Source organism: Psittacula echo, assembly GCF_963264785.1.
Source record: "Psittacula echo genome assembly, chromosome: 7".
NCBI classification, from domain to species: domain Eukaryota; kingdom Metazoa; phylum Chordata; class Aves; order Psittaciformes; family Psittacidae; genus Psittacula; species Psittacula echo.
In genome coordinates, this window is record NC_137740.1 from 55,346,437 (window position 1) to 55,367,072 (window position 20,636).

A 20,636-nucleotide genomic window follows, 5' to 3' on the forward strand; every position below is an offset into this window, starting at 1 on the left:
GAGAAATGAATAAGGAACTTGATACTTTAATACGCAAAGCAGAATTAAGGAAAATTCAGGTAATTTTATGGCTTTACTCAGGTTACTGAGAAATACCAGTTTCAGGATGCAGGATCTCAAGAACAGTTTGATTTCCAAAAGCAGTATTTCTTTTCTAAAACAGACAGGGAGGGCAGGGTTCTGGCTGCGATGACCCTGGATGCACACAGTGTGACCATGACAAAATATCTCCCATCCATGCTTTGGTTTCCAATCTACAAAATCTATAGAGCTTACTTGTGCCCAAGAGACATCTTCTATTATTAGTAAACTAAAGGAGTTGCTTTATATTAATCTTATCGAAAAGAGAAATAGTGCTTTGTTATGGTAGTGCAGACAGCAAGTGAGAGTCCAGCAGAGATTTGCTTCTACTGCTGGTTATCTCAGTCTGAATTTCAGCAGCAAATGAACCCATAGATTACGCAGACCTTTGATTGACATTTTTGCGCTCAATTAACCATTATGAGCAGCCAAAGTGTTACAAATGGTTCAGTCACAAAGGCTATTCTCATTCACATCTGCTGTCTGGTCATTTTCAGAAATAGCATGTGAAAGGTTCCTAGGAACCTCATGTACCCGTAGAGGAAAATACAGGAAGAGTTATTAATCCAGTTATCAGTGAAACCCCTTTTTGTTGTTACCAGATGGCTGGTTATTACCTGTGAAATAGGGAAGAAGTGGACAACACCACCTAAATGTACAGCCGTTGATTTTCTTTCACTCTAGAGACTGTCTTGTATTTTATAATGCAATAAAAAATGGCATTGGGAAACACTGATCAGCCAAATAGTTTGGTGGTTGACTTTTACTTAGGATGGATGCTGCAAACAGTTTGCTCAGGCTGTTCAGAAGACTGAGACAGAATAGGGTTTAGTTCATTAACAAATTAACAGTCAAAATGCTATACACAATCGTAAGTCTGCTTGTCTGAGAAAGCCACAGCACCATGCTTTATACTCAGGTAGGCAAATGATAGGCTGCACCTTTCTGCCCCTGAGCACAAGCATTCACAAATCACAGAATGGACCTCTGGAGGTCATCAGCCCTCCTTCTCAGGCAAGGTCACCTGGAGCAGGCTGTCCAGGACCATGTCCAGAGTGCTCCTGAATGTCTCCAAGGAAAGAGACTTCACAACCTCCCTAGACAAAAGAAGCATTTCCTGAATTTCAGAAGGAATCTGTATTTCAGTCTGTGTCCATTGGCTCTTGTCCTGGCTTCCTGAAAAGAATCTGGGTCTGTCGTCTCTGCACCCTCCCTTCAGGTGTTTAGGGACATCGATGAGATCACCTCTGAGCTCCCCTTCTTTAGGCTAACCAGCCTTCTTCAGGATGAAGAATAATTTGTAGGCAAGCAAACTAGTCACAACCACCAGAAGGCAAAGGTAATTTGTCTTCTAGTTTTAAAAACAGCCTATGAAGAATCTGGTTTTGTTTATTGCCAAAAATAAGCTTCATTTTCGGTAAATGTTATGCATCTAGTAACATTTAGTGCACTAAAACACACTGTGCCTTTTCAGTTCTTCTTGTAACACATCTGAAATTGTGATTTGGAGCTGTCGGCACACCTTGTGTGGAAATGTGGAAGGCACACCTTCCACCATCCTGGAAATAGACTTCCGTTGCTCTGCTCTTCCTACGCTCACAGCAATATGTCACAGCTGAATGATATTAAGTGTGGATATGGTATGTGAGTCTAACAGTCCCACTGCTTTCAAAGGGAGTCCTGGGTAGATTGCAGTTCAGGGGCTCGAGGTGTTCGTCCCACGATCATGCTGAGAAATTTCACCTGCTTCCTTCTGAAGCTTAAAGTAAGAACTTCAGTCTTCTCCTTTCTGGTCTTAGACGTGTATGAAAGTGTTTCTACCTCAAAATTAAAGGAGAAAATAAAAAAGAAAATATTTGGAATTCTAGTTCTGAACAGAAAAAAAAATGAAGGAACATTCCTTATTTCAGTGTGAATGAAATGTAATTTCATCAATCTTAATGTACCACATCTGCAACCAAGCGTCAACAGCAATAGCATCTGCAGTGCTATATGGCATCCATCCGTACACCTGCATAAAACAACTAAGCCAAGGTGATCACAAAGTAAAGAGCTCTTTGCTGACATCAGTCAACCTGTCAAACAGCCAGCAAAATATCAATCAAGAATAGATCAAATTCTCCATCAAATTATCAGATGAAAACATTACCTATAAAAATGCAAAACCTTCTCCTCATTTATCATGATTATAAAAAAAAGTACAGTCACAATTTGGGATAAATTTGAGATTATTTGAGTGATGCTGATTGTCTTGAAAATAGATATGCTTCCACCATCTGGGAAATGGTGACTTCACCTCCTTTTGATAATGGACATAAAGATCATTCTCTTCTCCTTGAAAGAGTATACACCAACTTCAACAGTGCAATATGGATATCTATTTCTGTGAAATTAGGGAAAATAATATTGCCAGATAAAATGCTGGCCAATGGAGAGACCTACTAGTTAGGTTGTTGAGGGTGTTTGTTTCATAAAATGAGATGCATACAAAAAAACATACCATTGTAACAGAACTAGAAAGATACTAGAAAGATACAAAAGAGATACTTATATTTATAACATAAACTGCCTTTCTATTGCAGCCCCCAAACCTTAACAAACCACCGAGGAAAAACATATAAGATTTTATATGAAGTGAACCTCTGTACCCTGATTTTCACTAAGCAAGCATACAAAAGAGAAAGAGCTTCCTAAGACAAATAATAAAGATTAAAGAAAAAAAAATTACTGACCATCAATGTTATTAAATTCATACTTTTTAATTAAACCATTAATATTTCATTCCATTAGTAAAACTTATGCAACCTTAATTTATTAAAACGTATAATCAAAGGTGATTATATTTTGCCTGTTTTCCTAAGAAGGAAGCAATTCTATTGTGCACTAAGGTAAAATACTGAGAGACAGGAACTACCTGAATTATGATTTGGCAATCTAATTCTTAATCCTATTACCACAGAAGAAGAGGTAACTTAAATAGCCTTTTTTTAATTTCACTTCTGCTGCTCTCACATGCATCCTCACTAGATACAGAGAGAAACAACACTAACCTAGAAGAGATTTTAAAGAACCCAAATGCTTTTGCTTTATGTGGGGCCTAAGGGTGCTATCCCTGTGAGCAGTATGTCCTCAGCACAGCATTGCCAAGGACACCGCCACAGCAAAACAGCTCTCAGTGAGTGTGCCCAAGCCTCTGAGGTCCTTTAGCCACACAAACCCCCTGGATGCGCACACAATGATGGACGTTCATCTGTGAGCAGAGGACAGGATGGGGTGGATTACAGAAATGAAGACAGCATCTTGTTGATAAACACTGAGGCAAGGGATGCATTGAGTACTTGAGCTCCATGTGGGGCTGCTGTCAGCAAATAACCTAATCCATTTAGTGACTGGTCACATTTTTATTGTTTTAATGCTAGTGTAGTAATAGAATATCTTCTTCTGACCCTTGATGGCCCTTGTGGTTGTCACTCTTGGGAAGATTCAGCTTTCTTAGCACTGTTCATACAGGCTAAGTCAATGCTGTAGACAGTTGACCTTGTAATCTGTTTTTTGCCTCAATCTCTGGGCACTGATTTCTACTTCGAAGATCTACGAGAAGTCCCTGATTAGTCAAGCCACTGTCCTGATAAATGTGGTTTTCCTCCTGAGTGCCAGAATTGAATATTTTTGTGCTTGGAAGATTCTGTCCTTCAAAGACCAAAAAAAAGGACAAAAAAAAGCTTTGTCCTTCAAAGCTTTTCCGGACTCCTCTACCACTCTTCCAAGCAATCCTACCTACCTGTTTCCCAAACAAGCCAAAATCTTCTCTCCTAAAGTGCATGATTTACCCAGCTACCTGCTTTGCTCTGTCTCCCACAAATCACAAAATCTATGAGTGCAAGGTCATCACATCCAAGATTGCCATTTATTTCTACAACTTCAGATAGTTCTTCCATGTTAGTGAACAGCAGATGGAGCTGTGCACTGTGCAGACTGGTCCGTCCAAGACCTGGACCAAGAAGCCAACCCCACCCCTATCCAGACATCCCCATTGCTTGCATACCAATATCTTGCCCTTCCAGCAAATGTCAGGTAGGCTCAAGTGACCCATAAGAACTGGGTCTGTGATCTAGAGACTTCCCTGAGTGATATAAAGGAGACTCCACATACTTCCTCTTCCTGACCAAGTGGTCAGGACACTCACCTCTGCCATGACCCTAGGATAGTTTTCAGGCAAGTGCATGGAGTTGAAGCTAGGAGCTGGAGTTGAAGCTAGGAGCTAGGCCAAATACACTCTACTTTCTAATGATCAACGTACCTGCAAGCTTAATTCTTCTCTGCGTATGCCACCAAAGCCAGGCTATTTCAGGACACAATGGTTAATAAAACTAACAATGAGATGAATGCAGACTGGATACAATGCAAATACAACCATTTGGATGGACAAAATGGAAACACATTCACAAAAAAAAAAAAAAAAGATAAAATGTGAACAAAATGCAAACACAATCATCCGATCATAAAACCCATAACAAATTCCAAGATGGAACATTGCCTAAGCTGCAAAGAACACACAAGAGAATGGGAATTGCCAGGAAAAACTGAGCTCAAATCACAAGGTCGGTGGAGATCCTTCATTGCCAGAGCTGGGATCCTTTGTGCCATTTCCATTCATCCAAAAACCCCTGCATCTGGAAGAGAGACAAGAGGAAAAAGCATGAAGACCAAGCCTGACACACCCCGCTGGGGTTCCTCAGAGCAGTGGACAGGTAATTTCAGCAAAGCTGCCTCATGCAGCCCCGCCGTGTCCTGGGCACCGAGCACTTACATTCACACGTAGGATACGTGATCACTCCATCCTTGCACTCTGCTCTAAATTTCTCAGGACGTGAAATTTGCTGGTACCACCATTTGCATTCAAACAAAATATACTCCCCAGTGACAAAGGTAGAGGGGCTCGACCGGCGAGGTGACTGCAGTTGAATGTGGTTCATTTCCATCAACCTCTCATCCAGCCTACAGTCCCCTGAAAAAAGTACTTTCATTATTTGCCTGCAGACCTCATAATGGATAACCAATGCTCTGGAAATGCTGGTGCTCTGGCACGAGCCCCAGGGGGCCTCTGTCAGCTCAGGTACAGCCATCAACAGCATTAATCTTCACCGCCTGCAGCTTGCAGGATGCTCCCCCACCCTGGCTCCCCACTAGGCATTCTCCCAGGAAACCTAAAGGCTTTGCCCTTGGTTTCAGCACCGAAAATGCAAACAGCATTGCACCTAGGCTCTGCCCAAAGCGGAGATGACTTACGTGCTGGCTTGCACCGGGGATATTCTAACGTCCCCTCCAAACACTCTACTCTGAATGGGGAAGAGGCTGGGTCCTCCATATAGCCTCTTTTACACCGAAATTCAATAAAGTCACCCGATCTGGAATACAGCTTTCTTCCGCTGGTCCATTTCAGCTCAATATTGTTTCTGCCCATGTCTTCTTCAGATGCTGTACAGGCCGCTTGAAAAGGCAAAAGGAGAGTGTCATCATTCTGTGCAGAATGACCACAAGTAGCATTTTTCCCCCAGAGCCTACAGAAGTTCTTTGCATCAAAAAAGGCTTCCAGTTCTTTGCTGTGACTCTATGTTACACAGCAAGACATTCACATCCAACCTAAAGGAGCAGAGACCATGGCTGAGAACCCACACAGAGCTATGGTGAAGCCCTTTCCCTCTGGCAGTCCAGCCACACAGGGCAAGATCGAAGCAGGGGTGGGAAGGTCTGCAACGAGCCTCCTCTTGCCTTTTCCTCGATCAGTCCTTCCCTTCTGCCCACAGCTTCCCTACGTTTGTTTCCCTGTGGCCGTGCCATGGACATGACCCTGCATTTCCCCAGCAGTGCCCTGCACTCAGACCCACTCTCCCTGCTCACCGCCTGTTGAGCGCAACAGCTTCCCCAGCTCGGGTGCACTCAGGAGCCCTGCTCAGAGGTGGAGATCCCCTCACACAGGAGGGTTCAGCCAAACTCCCCTCCTCTTGAACCCGCTGGTCTGGCCGGCAGCAGAGGGTACTACAAGTGCTACTGTCAGGGAGAAACTCCTTGTGGGCAGAGGACTCGTTGCTGTTCTGCCCTGCTTCATCGCAGCCCCAGCACAAGCGCTGCTGCGCAGGTTCTGCCCTCAGGCTCTGAGAAAACGACAACAGGAGCCGTCCCGCAGCCTCTGGCCACACAGCACACGCTTCAGCCTACCTAGGCAAACTGGGGGGCTTGTCCACTGCCCATCAGTGCAGGTGATAGACGGAGATCCTTCCAGGACATAGAAGTCTGGGCATTTGTATTCCAAAGTTGCACCCTCCGGGTATTCTTGCATGGGGAAGGACAGAAGGTCTCCATTTTCAATAACCGGAGGCGAGCCACATTTCCCACCTTTCCCTGGAAAGGAAATTCCCAGTCAATCAAAGAGAAAGCCGAGGAAGTCAAGGGCTGCCTCTCAAAATCAGGCCTGGCCAGCAACCGCTCCCAGCCCCACGGTAATTCTGCAGATGTGTCCCTATCGATTGAAGCCACTTGAGTCTCTTGGCTGGAAAACTCATCTGAACAGAGCCCAGCAAAAGGGCTTTTTCCCGGGAGCACCAGATACGTTGTGTCTGTGCACAGCAACGAGACTGAAACTGGAGAAGTAAATGCCCCGGCGTCAGCTCCAGGACAGTCTCACCCGCAGGCGACTGCATGGAAAGAGAGAGAACTCACCTGTGCACGTTGGCAGCTCTGTCCAGGTCCCGTTCTGACACGCTATGGTGGAAGGCCCAGTCATCTCAAAACCTCGCCAGCACCGGTAGCGAGCGCTCTCCCCAGGCAAGTACCTCGACTTCTTAACACCTTGAACTTTCCCGCCAGCAATTTCAGGAGGAGGTTTACACGTCGCATCTGAAAAGAGACACGGCTGCAGTCACGGCTGCAGGGGTTGAGCTGTTGCCCCCTGCACCCTTGCTCCAGTTTCTGCCCGGATTCTCTGCTTCAGGTGGGACACAGCTCCAGGAGCTCACTGTGGAGGCAGCAATGAGCAGCGACAGAGAACACTCGCTCTGGGACCCGCAGGAGAAGGCAGGGTCAATGAGAGCTTCCAGAAACAGCCAGTGTTTCTGTAGCTACACCTGGCTGCACGAGAAGCCACACCGGCCTTCCTGCGTGCCCATGGCCCTCCCCAGGGAGCCCTGGAATGCCTGGAAATCACGGGCTAGCAGCAGGCTGGTGCTCTGTGGAACTCAGAGCTCTGGAGCAGTGGCAGCACTAGATGAGCTCATCAGCGCCGCTCAGGGACGGGTAAGTGCAGTCAGCTCCATGGAGGTGTGTGGAAGCCAAGGAGCTCTTGTTCACCCTGCACAGCCACAGACTTGGGCAGGGGACAGGAGCGCAGCTCCTGACGATCCCTTGTCATGGAAGCACTCTTCCCACTTCATGGCCCCAGCAGATCTACCATGGGTTAGATACGAGTCTCTGCTGGGATCTGCATCAATCAGAGCGGAGCCCTGCAGAAGAACAACCGTTTCCCTCCCTTACTGCTCCTTCCATTCAGGTGCTCCCTGGCAGGTTTGCACAGGACAGAGGAGCCCTCATGCGTCTTTCTACAGAGGGAGGCTGAAATGGCAGCCTCTGGGGGAACAGCAGCATCGTACAGGAGAATGACAGAGCAGCACATTTTAGGCCCTAATTCTTCAAGGCGTTTTTGGTGTTGATGAAAAGATCCCCAGCGTTTCTAGAAGCATCAAGCTAAAGCACTGTGCAAGGAAGGAATAGCAAGTACTAAGCTGTGGTACACAAAGTAAAGAGAAGTACAAAAGGTAGAGTCTGTAGTGTTTAGGGAAACAAACAGTCCCCTCTGTGCTAGCAGGCGATACCAAAGCACAGATTCCTACCTCTGCAAGTTGGTGCTTGTGACCATTCTCCATTTGTACACGTGACATAATTTCCACCCATCATCTGAAAATTGCTTTTGCATTCAAAGTGCACTCTGGCACCGGGCAGATACCTCTCCTGTTGAGCGCTCGTGATGTACGCATGGGGAATTTCAGGTGCAGCTCCACACGTAACATCTGAAAAGAGCAGTAGAGCAGCAGCAATATGAAAATCACAGGCGTTGCATTCCAGAGCCTTATTGTTCCCGAAGAACAAAAACATTTTATGTACTATAGATCATTTTCTACAGGTAGCAAAGTAAGATGTTATTGTCTTTATTCTGCACTGCTTTGCCACACAACACTATTTTTGCCTAGAGCAACTAAAAGAGAAAAGGAGTGGCAGAGATCCACCGAATGTGCTGACTGGCGCCTTATAGCATCATGTGTCAAAGTGCTGTAGAATGAAGTGGTTTCTTTACTGTTTGAAGGTAACTTTCAGCAACCGACATGCTTAGTGATGTGAACATAAGATACATTACCCCTCCAGTTGTCACCTCCTGTGCAGCCAGCATCCATCCCTCCATGATCCTCTGTCTGCCTAATTTCAGCAGAGAGCCGAACTTCAGCTACTAGCTTTTGCCCACAGAGGAAATGTTTCTTTGCTGATATACCCTGCTTGTTGTTTCTCGAGAGCCAGAAAAAGATGAGTTGTAGCAGCCCATTCAAAGCAAGTCACATTTCGGCTCTATTGGCCAGACTCACCTGCATGCCCAGGTTGCAACTATTTTAATTCACAACATGAAACACCAAGAAGGATCACGGACTAGTTAGAAGCAGAACCTATACCTTCACAAATGGGCAGTGCTGTCCAATTTCCTTCTCTGCAAATAATTTCGGGGGGGCCAACAATGAGGAACCCCACATCACACTGGTAGCGAATTGTTTCACCAGGATCATAAACTTCCTTGTTTCTGCCTTCTGTTTGAGCATTGGCAACTTTTGGAACACTTCCACATGGCATTTCTGTAAAGATACACAAAGCTGATGCTTGTGCTAATGTGATAGACATAGATTGAGGGTACTGTTTGCACCAAACAGATGCTTTAGTGAGGTTTTTCTAACATCATCATAGTCATCAGCCAACAGTGGATTTCATGTAATAGGTAGCAGGTAGAAGATTAAATAAATCATTCCCCTAAACGGGCATGGACTTCAGTCACTGAACTATTTAGATCCTGTTCCTAACCATGACAGGCAAAATTTTAACAAAGAAGTCTTCTGTCCCCTACTACACTGAAGAGGTTTCCACCACTGAAGCACCAAAGCAACTCCTAGGCTTTAGTGTAGTAAACAGACCCTTGCATTGTGAGGATGTGCCCAGGGCCCACCTGGCAGAGATATGAACTGAACATAGCTTGCATGAGTACAAGAGAAAATTTAACAGCTAAACTGAACTCAAAAAGTCAGTTTTATATCCAATCAGGACTGCTCTGAAGACATCCATGAGGCTGATAAGATTCTATAGCAAAATAAGGAGTTACTGGCACTTACTATTGAACCTCCTGTTTCAAATTATTACTATTTCATGGCTAAATGCACTTCAAAAAAAAAAAAAAAAGTATTTGTTGATATTACCCAAGCACGTAGGAGCTGAAGTCCAGTTTCCCATAGAACATGTTATCTCCGATGGTCCATCTAACTTGTATCCAGGACGAGAAACATACTTAAGTCTGGCACCAGCCAGATAAATTGTTTTCCCTTCTTTTTTAATTTTTAAGTTTTGATTTTCCAGCCTGGGATCATCAGCACATTCTATGGGTTGTGGTGGCAAACATGGTCTTTCTAAAACATATATGTAGAACACACAGATGAATAAATGTAAGACAATATCCCAATGGCATGTGCTGTCTTAAAAGTGGAAAGAAAAGGAAATAACCCAAACTTAAATTAATTGGCTTGAAAGGAAGATGAAGAAATAGATAACATATACAGAGCAAACTTCTCTCTCCTTTCCCTCCTACGTGGGGTTTCTCTCTTTTCCTTTCAACCAAATTAAAGCCATTTCCAGTTCAAAGCAAAGAGATACAGTTACAGCTTAGCATGAAGAACAGGGAACATTTCATAGGCAGAGAAATTGAAGAGACATTATTTTGTCTGAGGACACTGAAGGTGAGTTTCTAGAATGACAGCCATTAAATTTTTCCACCATTAATACAGTTATACCGATGTCCTGTGGAGTTTTGGGATGACATGAAAATCAAAATCAAAAAGAAAAGAGAAATGATGAAGTATTAGAATGTATTTCCTGATATATACAATGGATTAAATCTCCATGAAGCTGAAAAAACTGAAAGAGAAATCCCAACTCCAAATCAAAGATTGCTACTACTATAACTAAATAATAAATAATACGGATATTGTCAACATGACGCTATTAAAGGCTGCCAGTCAAAACTGTGCCAATCCATTCTGCAATATACTAAACAAACAAATAAATACACAGCTTTTGAGGATCTGCCTGAAAGTTGTATTTCCCACCTCAGATAGATAAGTCTGTGTACATGAAAAGATTAACTTTCCAGCAGCTGGTTAAATGCACTTTCTTTAGCAGCTTCATTCTATTGCTTTTCTGCAGTTACCTGTTCATGATAATATTAACATAAACACTACCATTCCCCTGTTAATGATGACAGTAAATGCATAACACAGAAATTCATAACAAAATAAATAGGAAAAAAGAACCCACTACTGACCCACACAGTGAGGTGGTGATTGCCATTTCCCTTCTATACATGTTATTTCATTCACTCCAATGAGCTGGAAACCCTTCAGACACGAAAAAGCTACTTTACTCCCATTCTTGTAGTTTCTTCCAACTGTTATCTGTTGAGCACGAGGCAGTTGAGGTGGAGGTGGGCATGCGCTATCCTCAGCTAAGGACACATACTCGTGTTATAACAAAACATAAGATAAAGTGGAACAGTTCAATGCAGATTACAAGACAAACAACCAGGAAAACACTGGCAGTAGATAATTCTTCAGTAGCTATCTCAAGCTTTAATTGATATCAATCATGATAATTTTGTTCTGCTTCGGAAATGCCAGAGCTGCCTTTGGATGCTTATGTGCTTTCTGACTTATAGAAGACCATTGCCTACACCAGTTGAAGCTGGAGCTTTTTGTAGTCCTTCCTTTACTTTACAAACAGCTGCACACTGTTTCCTGTTCCTCTCTACGGTGAACTACTTTACGAAAACTGGACCAGGTCTTGAGGTTCTTGTTTTGTTTTGTTTCACTTTGTGGGATTTTTTTTTCCTTCAGACTTATCTGGTAGCAGAGCTAAATAAGAATCACAAATGGAAACAAAGATAAACTTTCAATTTTGCCACTCAAGGAACAAAGGGCTGCTCCTACCAAAGGAAAGAAAAAGGGAGGGAAGGAGGTAGATCTCGGAAGGAGATATGGAGGAGACCTCCAGCACTTGGTTTGTTGCTTCTAGTGGCTCCAGAAAAGGGAAAAGGTAGGGACACTTGTTTTTGAAATTGAATGCTTCCTTGAGTGACTGCCCCTCTGTCTACTTCTCCCACTTCCATGCATCATTTCCCATGAATCTGGCATAATCAAAGCAGGCAGTGAGGTGATGATTGTTTCACAGTCATGCCTTCTACAGGCAATATTCTGCTATGCAGGGAAAAATAGAAGGAAATTGGAAAAACAAAACAAAACAAAAAAAGCATAATAAGGACTAGAAAAGCATTGAGTGTTTCCAGGAAATAGAGGAACTTTGGCCTGAGCTTCAGCTATGTGCTACTCTCATTTGCACCACAGCAAAGACCTTTTGAAGAGCTGAGCTTAAATTTGCCATTGTGTCTTTCCTCACATCAGAAGTGGCAGTGACAACTGTTCCATTGTCAGAGTACACATTATTAAGTTGGGCTCACTAAAGCCATGCATCTCTAAACCAAGTTAACTGTTTAAACGATTGCCGTGATTATTCATTACTATCCCTTAGCATATCACATACAAGCATACATGTAAGCATTCCTATTTCAGACTAGTGACACAGCAACGCTGTCGTGGTTTAAACCTTCTTAAATGTGGTTTAAGAAAGTTTAATAATAAGCATTTATCATTCCTCCATAAAAAGAAGAAATTGTGTGTAAATCTAAACCCATACCTGTACATTCAATCTCCGGTAACCATCTTCCAGACACACAAGCTGCATTTTTAATCCTTCTGTCACCTGTTGTACATGCATAACGCATAACTCCAGGGAACTCAGGCTCCTTTTTTGACTTGCGAAGCTCAACACCCATTGGAAGAACACACTGAGGGGATGGATCTGAAAAAAATCAACAAAAAGAGCAAAAACACCAAAACATACACATGCATTCTGTGATGAAGAGGTCCTAATGCATGTCCATGTGAAAGAGTTATGGTTTTTACTGTAGTGTGAAGTAACCCCTAAGATTCCTAGATTACAGTAACAGAATGATTGCTTGCTCCAGATACCTAAGATGAGGCTGCTCCACCTCACAAAGCATTTATTTTTATGCTGGAATTTCCCTTTTGTTGAGTGCAGTAAACAATACTAAATCTAATAATCCTTTTCTTCCCTAAGACTATAAAACAATAGTAAGATGAGCAAGAAGCAGCTTGTAGAAGAAGGAGCATAAAGGAAGCACTACTCTACACTGTATATGTATCAGGTGTCAATCTCCTGTGGAAGTGTAGCTAAGTCATAACCGTGTCTTATGCCTTCTACCAGTGATTCTGAGAGTCAAAACACAAGCTGACTGTGAAAGCTCATCAGACCATGTTTTGTGCCCGATTCAAACCTCAGCATAATTGTAAATAAAGGCACAGTGTTCTCAAGTCACTGATGAATATAAAATGACTTCAGAAGAAAGGAGGAACAAAGAATTGAATATATCATAAATTGTGCTCTGTTAAAGAAAGACAAGCAATTGGCTGGAGTGATTTTTCACAGAGAAGAGTTATTCTTGTCCAGTATTGCTTTTTTTCTTCAATTACTGACTCTAATGTAGTTTTTTTTCTTTTTCTTTGGAAAAGGCTTTGGTTATATCTTTGTAAAAGGCATTATTTTCATCCAACTTATGTGCTGCAAAACCAAATGGAAAGATGTGAAAAAAGAGAAAACTACTGATCAGAAACAGAAAGGACTAATCCACATAAAAATGGTGAGGATGAAATAAGCCTCGCACACTTTGGTTACTAATGTAATTTTTAATTCCCAGTAGGGTTTCAAAAATCAAAGTAGTACAAAGAGACATGAAACTACAAGTAATTAACGCAGCAGGCATGCTACTTTATTGCAGGTGTGTCCCAAGGCTTCTGAAAGGTCCCTCACTAGGGAGGAACACTGGAAAATGGGTAAAAGCCACCATACACCAAGGATGTACACCTGTACACCTATACTTGATTTTATCCGCTGTGCAAGTGTCCATTCCCTTCACCAAACCTACTCAGAGTGCTTACAGAGTTGTAAGTGTGGAGTCTTTCCAGGATGAAGGACTTAGTTGAGATGTATGAAACTAAAGTAGCTTTGGCTGTGTATTGATAGCTGAAATCCTTCAACTTTTAAATAGATTCATGTTTCATTCAGATCGGAAATATTACAGAAATATTATCTATGGATGTAGCATACCAACACAAAGTGGTAAAGGCTTCCATTCCCCATTAAGACATTTTATTTTCATTTCCTCAGAATTGCCAGCACCTTCTTTACATCCACACATTACTTCATCACCATGGGAAAACTGCGGCTTGTCTTCCTGATGAAGAACAACATTCGGAATAGAGGAAGGAGATCCACATGGCATTTTGTCTTCTGTTGAAAACAGCAGAAGTATTCCACAATAATACTGGAGTCATATATGAATAGCTGAAAGAACTTGAATAAAAATAACTATATTTGCATTTCGTGAGGCAAACCTGCTCCCATTAATTGTAACAGCAGCTGTATATCCTTTAGTCAGTTTGCTAAATCCCTCTCCTATTTTTTCCCTTCGTTTTCCATCACTGTGGTAACTCTACAGCATGCTCCACAAGTACCTTCAGCTAACAGTAATTTCCCCAATCTGTTTTCCAGTGTTATATAAACCCTAAAGTGTAAGAACACCTTCAGTTAATCCAGCTCACGCAGATCCCTGAGTGGGATCAATCCAACTCACCTGGATCTGATCAGTCAAAATTATATTTGACTATACAACTACACATTTGTAATGTGCACCTGCAGTTAGTACTATTACAAGAGCTGAAAACCACAGTTTCATCACTTACAGGGCTGCAGCGCTGTCACCTCCGTGTGACAACAGGAAGGTTCCTGCTTTGGGCTGTCAGTGGTGCAATGGCAGTGACAGCACACATAAGGGCACCAAGTGAGTACTGGGTTTTTTTGAACAGGAAAAAGGCACAAAAGGGGAATAAGGAAATATCCCTGCTCTGGATGTGTGAGAGGGAAGACCCACGATAAACTCAAAAATTGAATCTGAACAACCCTGCACTCAAGTTTGGACCACTCTTCTTTCAAGCCTCTGCTCCATGCTGAACAGTTTTAATCCATCAGTGTTGCTCATGGAAGATATGTCAGAACGTATATGTATAGGGACAGAGTATACCAGTCTATAAACCCCGCACCTTTTACTGGTTGTGCTGTTAGATCATCCTGCGCCATAAGAACACCCTGAATTACTTTCTGTATTTACAGATTTTCAGCTTGAATATTCCATTCTACTTTAACTCTGAGATGCTGTCTGAACAAACAAATAGTAGTTTTGCACAAGCAGTTTTTTAGCTCCTGTCACTGACATTTGTACCCTCAGGTTTGATGTATGCTACCTAATGACATCACAGAAAGAGGGTACTTTCTTCAAAAAGAAGGGGTAAATAAGAGAAAGTGCGTATATAACAACTGCAATTGTATACTATAAACTGCTTGCATTATGTATATATTCTGTAGTATTTATATATTTATAATTATTCTTTCTATATTATGTATTTATTTTCTTCCTATAATCACAACAGTTATTTTATTGGACTGCTAAGATTTTAACTATATTACTAATAAGGTTTTGGCTTTACCACATAGTGTGCGTTTACTTTTCAGCCATAACGCAATTTTGAACACAATGTATTATACTTGCAAATATGTAATTTTAATTGTGAAAATATCTGTGAAGTATTAGCCTACAGTGAATTACAGACTTCTCACAAGTATGAGTTACATAGATTACCAATGCAAGAGGGAGGAGATGACCACTGTCCATCAACACATTCTATTTCCTTTGATCCAACCAATTTCGAGTCACTGTTGCATTGATATGTCTTTCTGTCCCCATGACGAGACCGTTTCACAGAGGCATCAGCAATACTTCCATTGGTAATCTCAGGTGGAGGTCCACAGCCTTTGGCGTTCACTGAAATCAAGAGATCAAATCTATGCTCTAACATATACTAACTCAGTACTTTTAGCACAGTTTTATGTTAAGTGCAACATAAAATAGATTGAACTTGTAGTTTAAAGTTAAGAAAAATCAGTAGAAGAGGTTAAACAGGTGATTGGCTTATGTCTTTGAATATCTGGATTTGTGCTGCGCTGGAGATCACAAACAGATAAGCATCACCCTGGCTCACTCTACTCTCTTATTTCCATGTACTGTCAATTGCCTGCTATGACAAAAGATGTGGTTGATGAAACCAACCCAGTTTTTTTAATAATAACTAGCTCTGTGTCATCTCCAAAACAGCTTTTTTTCCTTCAGTGTCATGTGATCAGAAAAAGGTACAGAAGGTACAATATCTGATGAGTATCAACATTTAGGCAGTGGCATACTGTAGCACATTTGGGATACAGTAAGAGAAGACATTACTCAGACTAAGCACTCCTGGCTGCCACGTTGCACATTATTTCTGCTTTTTTAAAAAATAAGTAATTTTTCATGCATTATAGTCAATAACCTGAGCAGAATTTTGCACAATTCATTTACCAGCTCACTTCCAGTTCTTGCCAGACTTCAGCTGGTGTAACTAAAGCTAACTGAAAATTCAGCATTGAAAGTTCAACTGTTCAGAATCTTTCACATAAAACAGCAAAACACATGAACTGATCCAAAGTTCCTGCCCTTTTAGAGACAAAGATGGGATAATTGTTCTTGGGAGCAAGACTGGTTTATAGAAGGTGTCCATGGAAGACTTTAGGACCCAAACATTTTCATCTATTTCCTACCAAAGTTAACAGAAAAATTACCTTTACACACAGGTGGTGGTGGAAACCATCCAAAGTAATAGCACTGAGTAGAGGCAGGTCCCACTCTCACGTAATTGTTTGTACAGGTAAATTTCACAACATCTCCATTGCGGTATTTACCCTTCTTGGGAGAAAAGTCTCCATTGGGCAATGTCAGCATTTCACATTCGATTGCTACAGAGACAAAATATTTTAACATATAATGTGCACCTTATAAAAAATAGACAAAATGCTACTGATTAGAACAGAACAAACAAAAAATAATCTTTAAGAAAAAAGCTTCACAAAATATATAGAGAATTACGCAAGCACAACAATATTCACCAAGACACTGGGGTTCTGGATTCCATTCACCATTTATGCCACACCTTGTGGTACCAGTTGGCATATTATTTGCAGGTTGATATCCCTCCCAACATGCATACTCAATTGTATCTTCAGGCATGAACACAGTTTTATCTGCGTGGTAATTCAAAATGTCCACATGAGGTGCTTTACATGACTCTGTAGAATAAAACAAAAGTTAGTGCATTTTGTGATCCAGACACACCGTCCTTTGGAAGCACCATTTCTGTAGGTTCTTTAGTGTGTGCTAGTCTACTGAACTACTCAGTATATTTGACACATCAGAAGTTCTGCATTGTCAAAATATGAATGTAGAGTATTGTATATAGCGCATTGATAGATCAATTGCATTAATTTTCAGAAGTACATGTGTAGAAGTAATATCTTGCATAAATAGTTCTTCCTTAGATTCAGTTCCTGTACTACATATTTTCCTTATGGTTGATTGGTGTCATAGCAAAGAGTTTGTACTCCTGTTCCCCACTATCATTTGTGAGCGAGGCAGGAAAAAAGGCATAAAATCCTAGGTAAAGGCAACCTGGAATAAAAGGACAAGATAAAATACCAGCTAAAGTGGGTCAATATTACAAGCCTTGGTATGATAACACAGGGAGATTAAGTCTTGTCTTTCCTACCCCTGTTCAGGAGAGGAAGAAGACCCGAAGAGGATAAAGGCAACACCAGCATGGAAGTCTTTTCAGGTAAAAGCACTTGGGTGTTTTTCGTAAATGGATTTTTTGACACTGGGGCAGACATATACACAGTACTTTTTATGCAAGTGATAACATATTTCCAAATAATGAACCCCATTCTTCTCTAGTTTGGTCACACTTGAAGAAAGTTTATGGAAGAATCCCTTGGTTCACGGGCATTTCTTCATAAATCTTCTATCTGTGCAAGGTGGAAGAACTGAGGGTAAATTTGGGCATATGTACCTTGTATCAGGCAAGAATCACTGGTGAGGTCAGTGATTGCCACCTACTTTATGCTACAGAGGTGCAAAAAGACAGCTCACCTATGAGACAGTAGGTATTTTCACACCTTTGTCACCCCCTTTATATATTCTCACTTTACTTCCTGAAGCCCCAGAGAAGTCAGTCTCTGGAGGATCAGTCGCTGGTTTGAGTCTCCCTCAGCCCAGTGAAAATTGTCTCTAGATGACAAAAAGCTGTCTACATCACGTCTGTGCCTGTGATGGTGACAGGGAGCTCTGAAGACTTTACACTACTCACTGCTGCACTTTGGAGCTGGCGTCCAGCCATTCTCTCGACACTCTGTGGCTCCTGTTTCTTGTAACTCTGGAGTTACAAAGCCAGTGCGACAGCGGTAGTTGACTTTCTCCTGTATGTTATATTCTCTCTTTTGCGAGGAGAAATAGCCATTGTTAAAATAGGCGGTCTGGCATTTTTCTGAAAGAGACAGACAGATAGGATTTGCTGTGAGGGTGGTGAGGCACTGGAACAGGTTGCCTAAGGAAGTTGTGAATGCCCCAACCCTGGCAGTGTTCAGGGTCGGGTTGGACAGGGCCCGGTCTTGTATTCCAAAAGAAAACTTCCATAGTATGCCAAATTCCTTACTAATAAACCATTCTGTGAAGGAGTTTCTTCATTTTCAGAAATCAACACCACAAAAAGTAGCAATATTTGACACTAGAGAGTCAAGTAATTCAAGATAGGGAAAAAAAAACCACTTTGAGACACACTTGAGGATATTTCACTGCGAGGAGCAGAGTTAACGATACTTTAGTGCAAGAGCTGTAAAAGTTTAAACTCTGTATCAGTTGAGGGGGGTTTATATCAGTGATACCCACAATTGCCTAGGAAACATAAGATTTAATTTTGCTGGCTCGTTGCTATGTCAAGATCTCAGTGGGAGGCAGCATGAAACATTCTGTAGTCGGTGCTTCTTTTAGGGTGGAATTTTTTCCTAAAAAAATATTTTTATAGCTCAAGAGAAGTCAAGTTGAATTTTCTTTCTATGAAACCATTATTGAAAGTATTTAAAGTCACTGTGAGACATTCTAGCAATTTCAGGCTTGGTGCAAGTTAGGAACAAAAGCTGGAGTTTGGAGAGGTAGCCTTCCTATTTCCCCACCCTTCCAGTATGGTGCCAACTAGAAAGGAAGCAACAGGTTCAAAGCAAAAGGATCAGGTGGCATGGTGGGAGGCTGAGACACATTGCACATAAGTTGTGCAAGGGGAATGATGACTCTGTATTATATTACCATGTTAGAACAAGATTTCACTACTGAAGACAAAGAGACTGTGGCTGTCATCCCAGAGCTCACAGAAACCTGAATGAGGCACACGTGGACGTTTTACAGGGTTACATTGTGCACGTTTGTATAGTGACCGACCTCAGCTGCATGCAGGAACTGAGAGCTGGTGAGACAGCTGAGAGAATCACAGCATTGTGTTCCAGTTGTAGAGCCCTAGATTTAGAGTGGTGATGGATTAATGTAGGTGATGTGACGACAGGTGTACGGGCTTTAGCTACAAATGGAAAAACAAATACAAGGACACTCACTTTTACGGATACATCTTGGATGAGGTGACCAGTCACCCTTCGTGCATGTGACTTCCCCATCTTCATATTCAGTCTGATAGTCATCATTGCAGATATATTTAACTCTTTCACCTTCCTTGTGAATGTTTTGGCTACTTGAGAAATAACCATTTTCCAGGTGTCTGACTTGACATGTTTCTAAAGAAGGAAGGTAAGTACCTTTAACCACAGTACGTTTGACAGCAAGAAGCCAGGTAAATTAATTCTAAGGAACACAGCAAAAAACAGGCACCCTTCTGTAGCCTTCAACCCCAGAAGACATTCGCATTCAAACTGGAATGAAAGCATGTTTTGCTGCACTGCCTTAAGATTGATGAATCACATCAACATAGAATCATAGAATAGTTAGGGTTGGAAAGGACCTTAAGATCATCTAGTTCCAACCCCCCTGCCATGGGTAGGGACACCTCACACTACACCATGTCACCCAAGGCCTCATCCAACCTGGCCTTGAACACTGCCAGGGATGGAGCATTCACAACCTCCCTGGGCAACCCATTCCAGTGCCTCACCACCCTCACAGTAAAGAATATCTTCCTTAGATCCAATCTAAAGTTCCCTTGTTTAAGTTTGAACCCGTTACCCCTTGTCCTGTCACTACAGTCCCTGATGAATAGTCCCTCCCCGGCATCCTTGTAGGCCCCCTCCAGATACTGGAAGGCTGCTATGAGGTCTCCACGCAGCCTTCTCTTCTCCAGGCTGAACAGCCCCAACTTTCTCAGCCTGTCTTCATATGGGAGGTGCTCCAGTCCCCTGATCATCCTCGTGGCCCTCCTCTGGACTTGTTCCAACAGTTCCATGTCCTTTTGATGTTGAGGACACCAGAACTGCACACAATACTCCAAGTGAGGTCTCACGAGAGCAGAGTAGAGGGGCAGGATCACCTCCTTCGACCTGCTGGTCACGCTTCTCTTGATGCAGCCCAGGATACAGTTGGCTTTCTGGGCTGCGAGCGCACACTGAAGCCGGCTCATGTTCATTTTCTCATCGACCAACGCCCCCAAGTCCTTCTCTGCAGGGCTGCTCTGAATCTCTTCTCTGCCCAACCTGTAGCTGTGCCTGGGATTGCTCCTACCCAGGTGTAGGACCTTGCACTTGGCATGGTTAAACTTCATAAGGTTGGAATCAGCCCACCTCACAAGCGTGTCGAGGTCCCTCTGGATGGCATCCCTTCCCTCCGGCGTATCAACCGAACCACACAGCTTGGTGTCATCGGCAAACTTGCTGAGGGCGCACTCAATCCCACTGTCCATGTCACCGACAAAGATGTTGAACAAGACCGGTCCCAACACCGATCCCTGAGGGACACCACTCGTTACCGGTCTCCAGCCGGACATTGAGCCATTGACCACAACTCTTTGCGTGCGGCCATCCAGCCAGTTCTTTACCCACCGAGTGGTCCACCCATCAAATTGATGTCTCTCCAATTTAGAGACAAGGATGTCGTGTGGGACAGTGTCGAACACTTTGCACAAATCCAGGTAGATGACGTCAACTGTCCATCAGTT

General features: G+C 42.6%; 1 protein-coding gene across 1 annotated transcript in view; it reads right to left on the bottom strand.

The window, feature by feature from the left end:
- Positions 1 to 4,020: 4,020 nt before the first annotated feature.
- CFH (complement factor H) overlaps positions 4,021 to 20,636 on the bottom strand; it is a gene marked incomplete at its 5' end in the record, with an annotated part of 34,453 nt that continues 17,837 nt past the window's right edge. The window contains 16 exons of the mRNA XM_080624321.1: positions 4,021 to 4,754; positions 4,892 to 5,089; positions 5,371 to 5,571; positions 6,301 to 6,483; positions 6,802 to 6,978; positions 7,968 to 8,144; positions 8,796 to 8,972; positions 9,585 to 9,791; positions 10,703 to 10,882; positions 12,127 to 12,291; positions 13,618 to 13,800; positions 15,206 to 15,388; positions 16,219 to 16,392; positions 16,543 to 16,722; positions 17,796 to 17,972; positions 19,090 to 19,266. Of these exons, the coding sequence (XP_080480447.1) occupies positions 4,735 to 4,754; positions 4,892 to 5,089; positions 5,371 to 5,571; positions 6,301 to 6,483; positions 6,802 to 6,978; positions 7,968 to 8,144; positions 8,796 to 8,972; positions 9,585 to 9,791; positions 10,703 to 10,882; positions 12,127 to 12,291; positions 13,618 to 13,800; positions 15,206 to 15,388; positions 16,219 to 16,392; positions 16,543 to 16,722; positions 17,796 to 17,972; positions 19,090 to 19,266 (2,759 nt within the window). The 3' untranslated portion in view covers positions 4,021 to 4,734. The remainder of the gene's footprint in view (positions 4,755 to 4,891; positions 5,090 to 5,370; positions 5,572 to 6,300; positions 6,484 to 6,801; positions 6,979 to 7,967; positions 8,145 to 8,795; positions 8,973 to 9,584; positions 9,792 to 10,702; positions 10,883 to 12,126; positions 12,292 to 13,617; positions 13,801 to 15,205; positions 15,389 to 16,218; positions 16,393 to 16,542; positions 16,723 to 17,795; positions 17,973 to 19,089; positions 19,267 to 20,636) is intronic.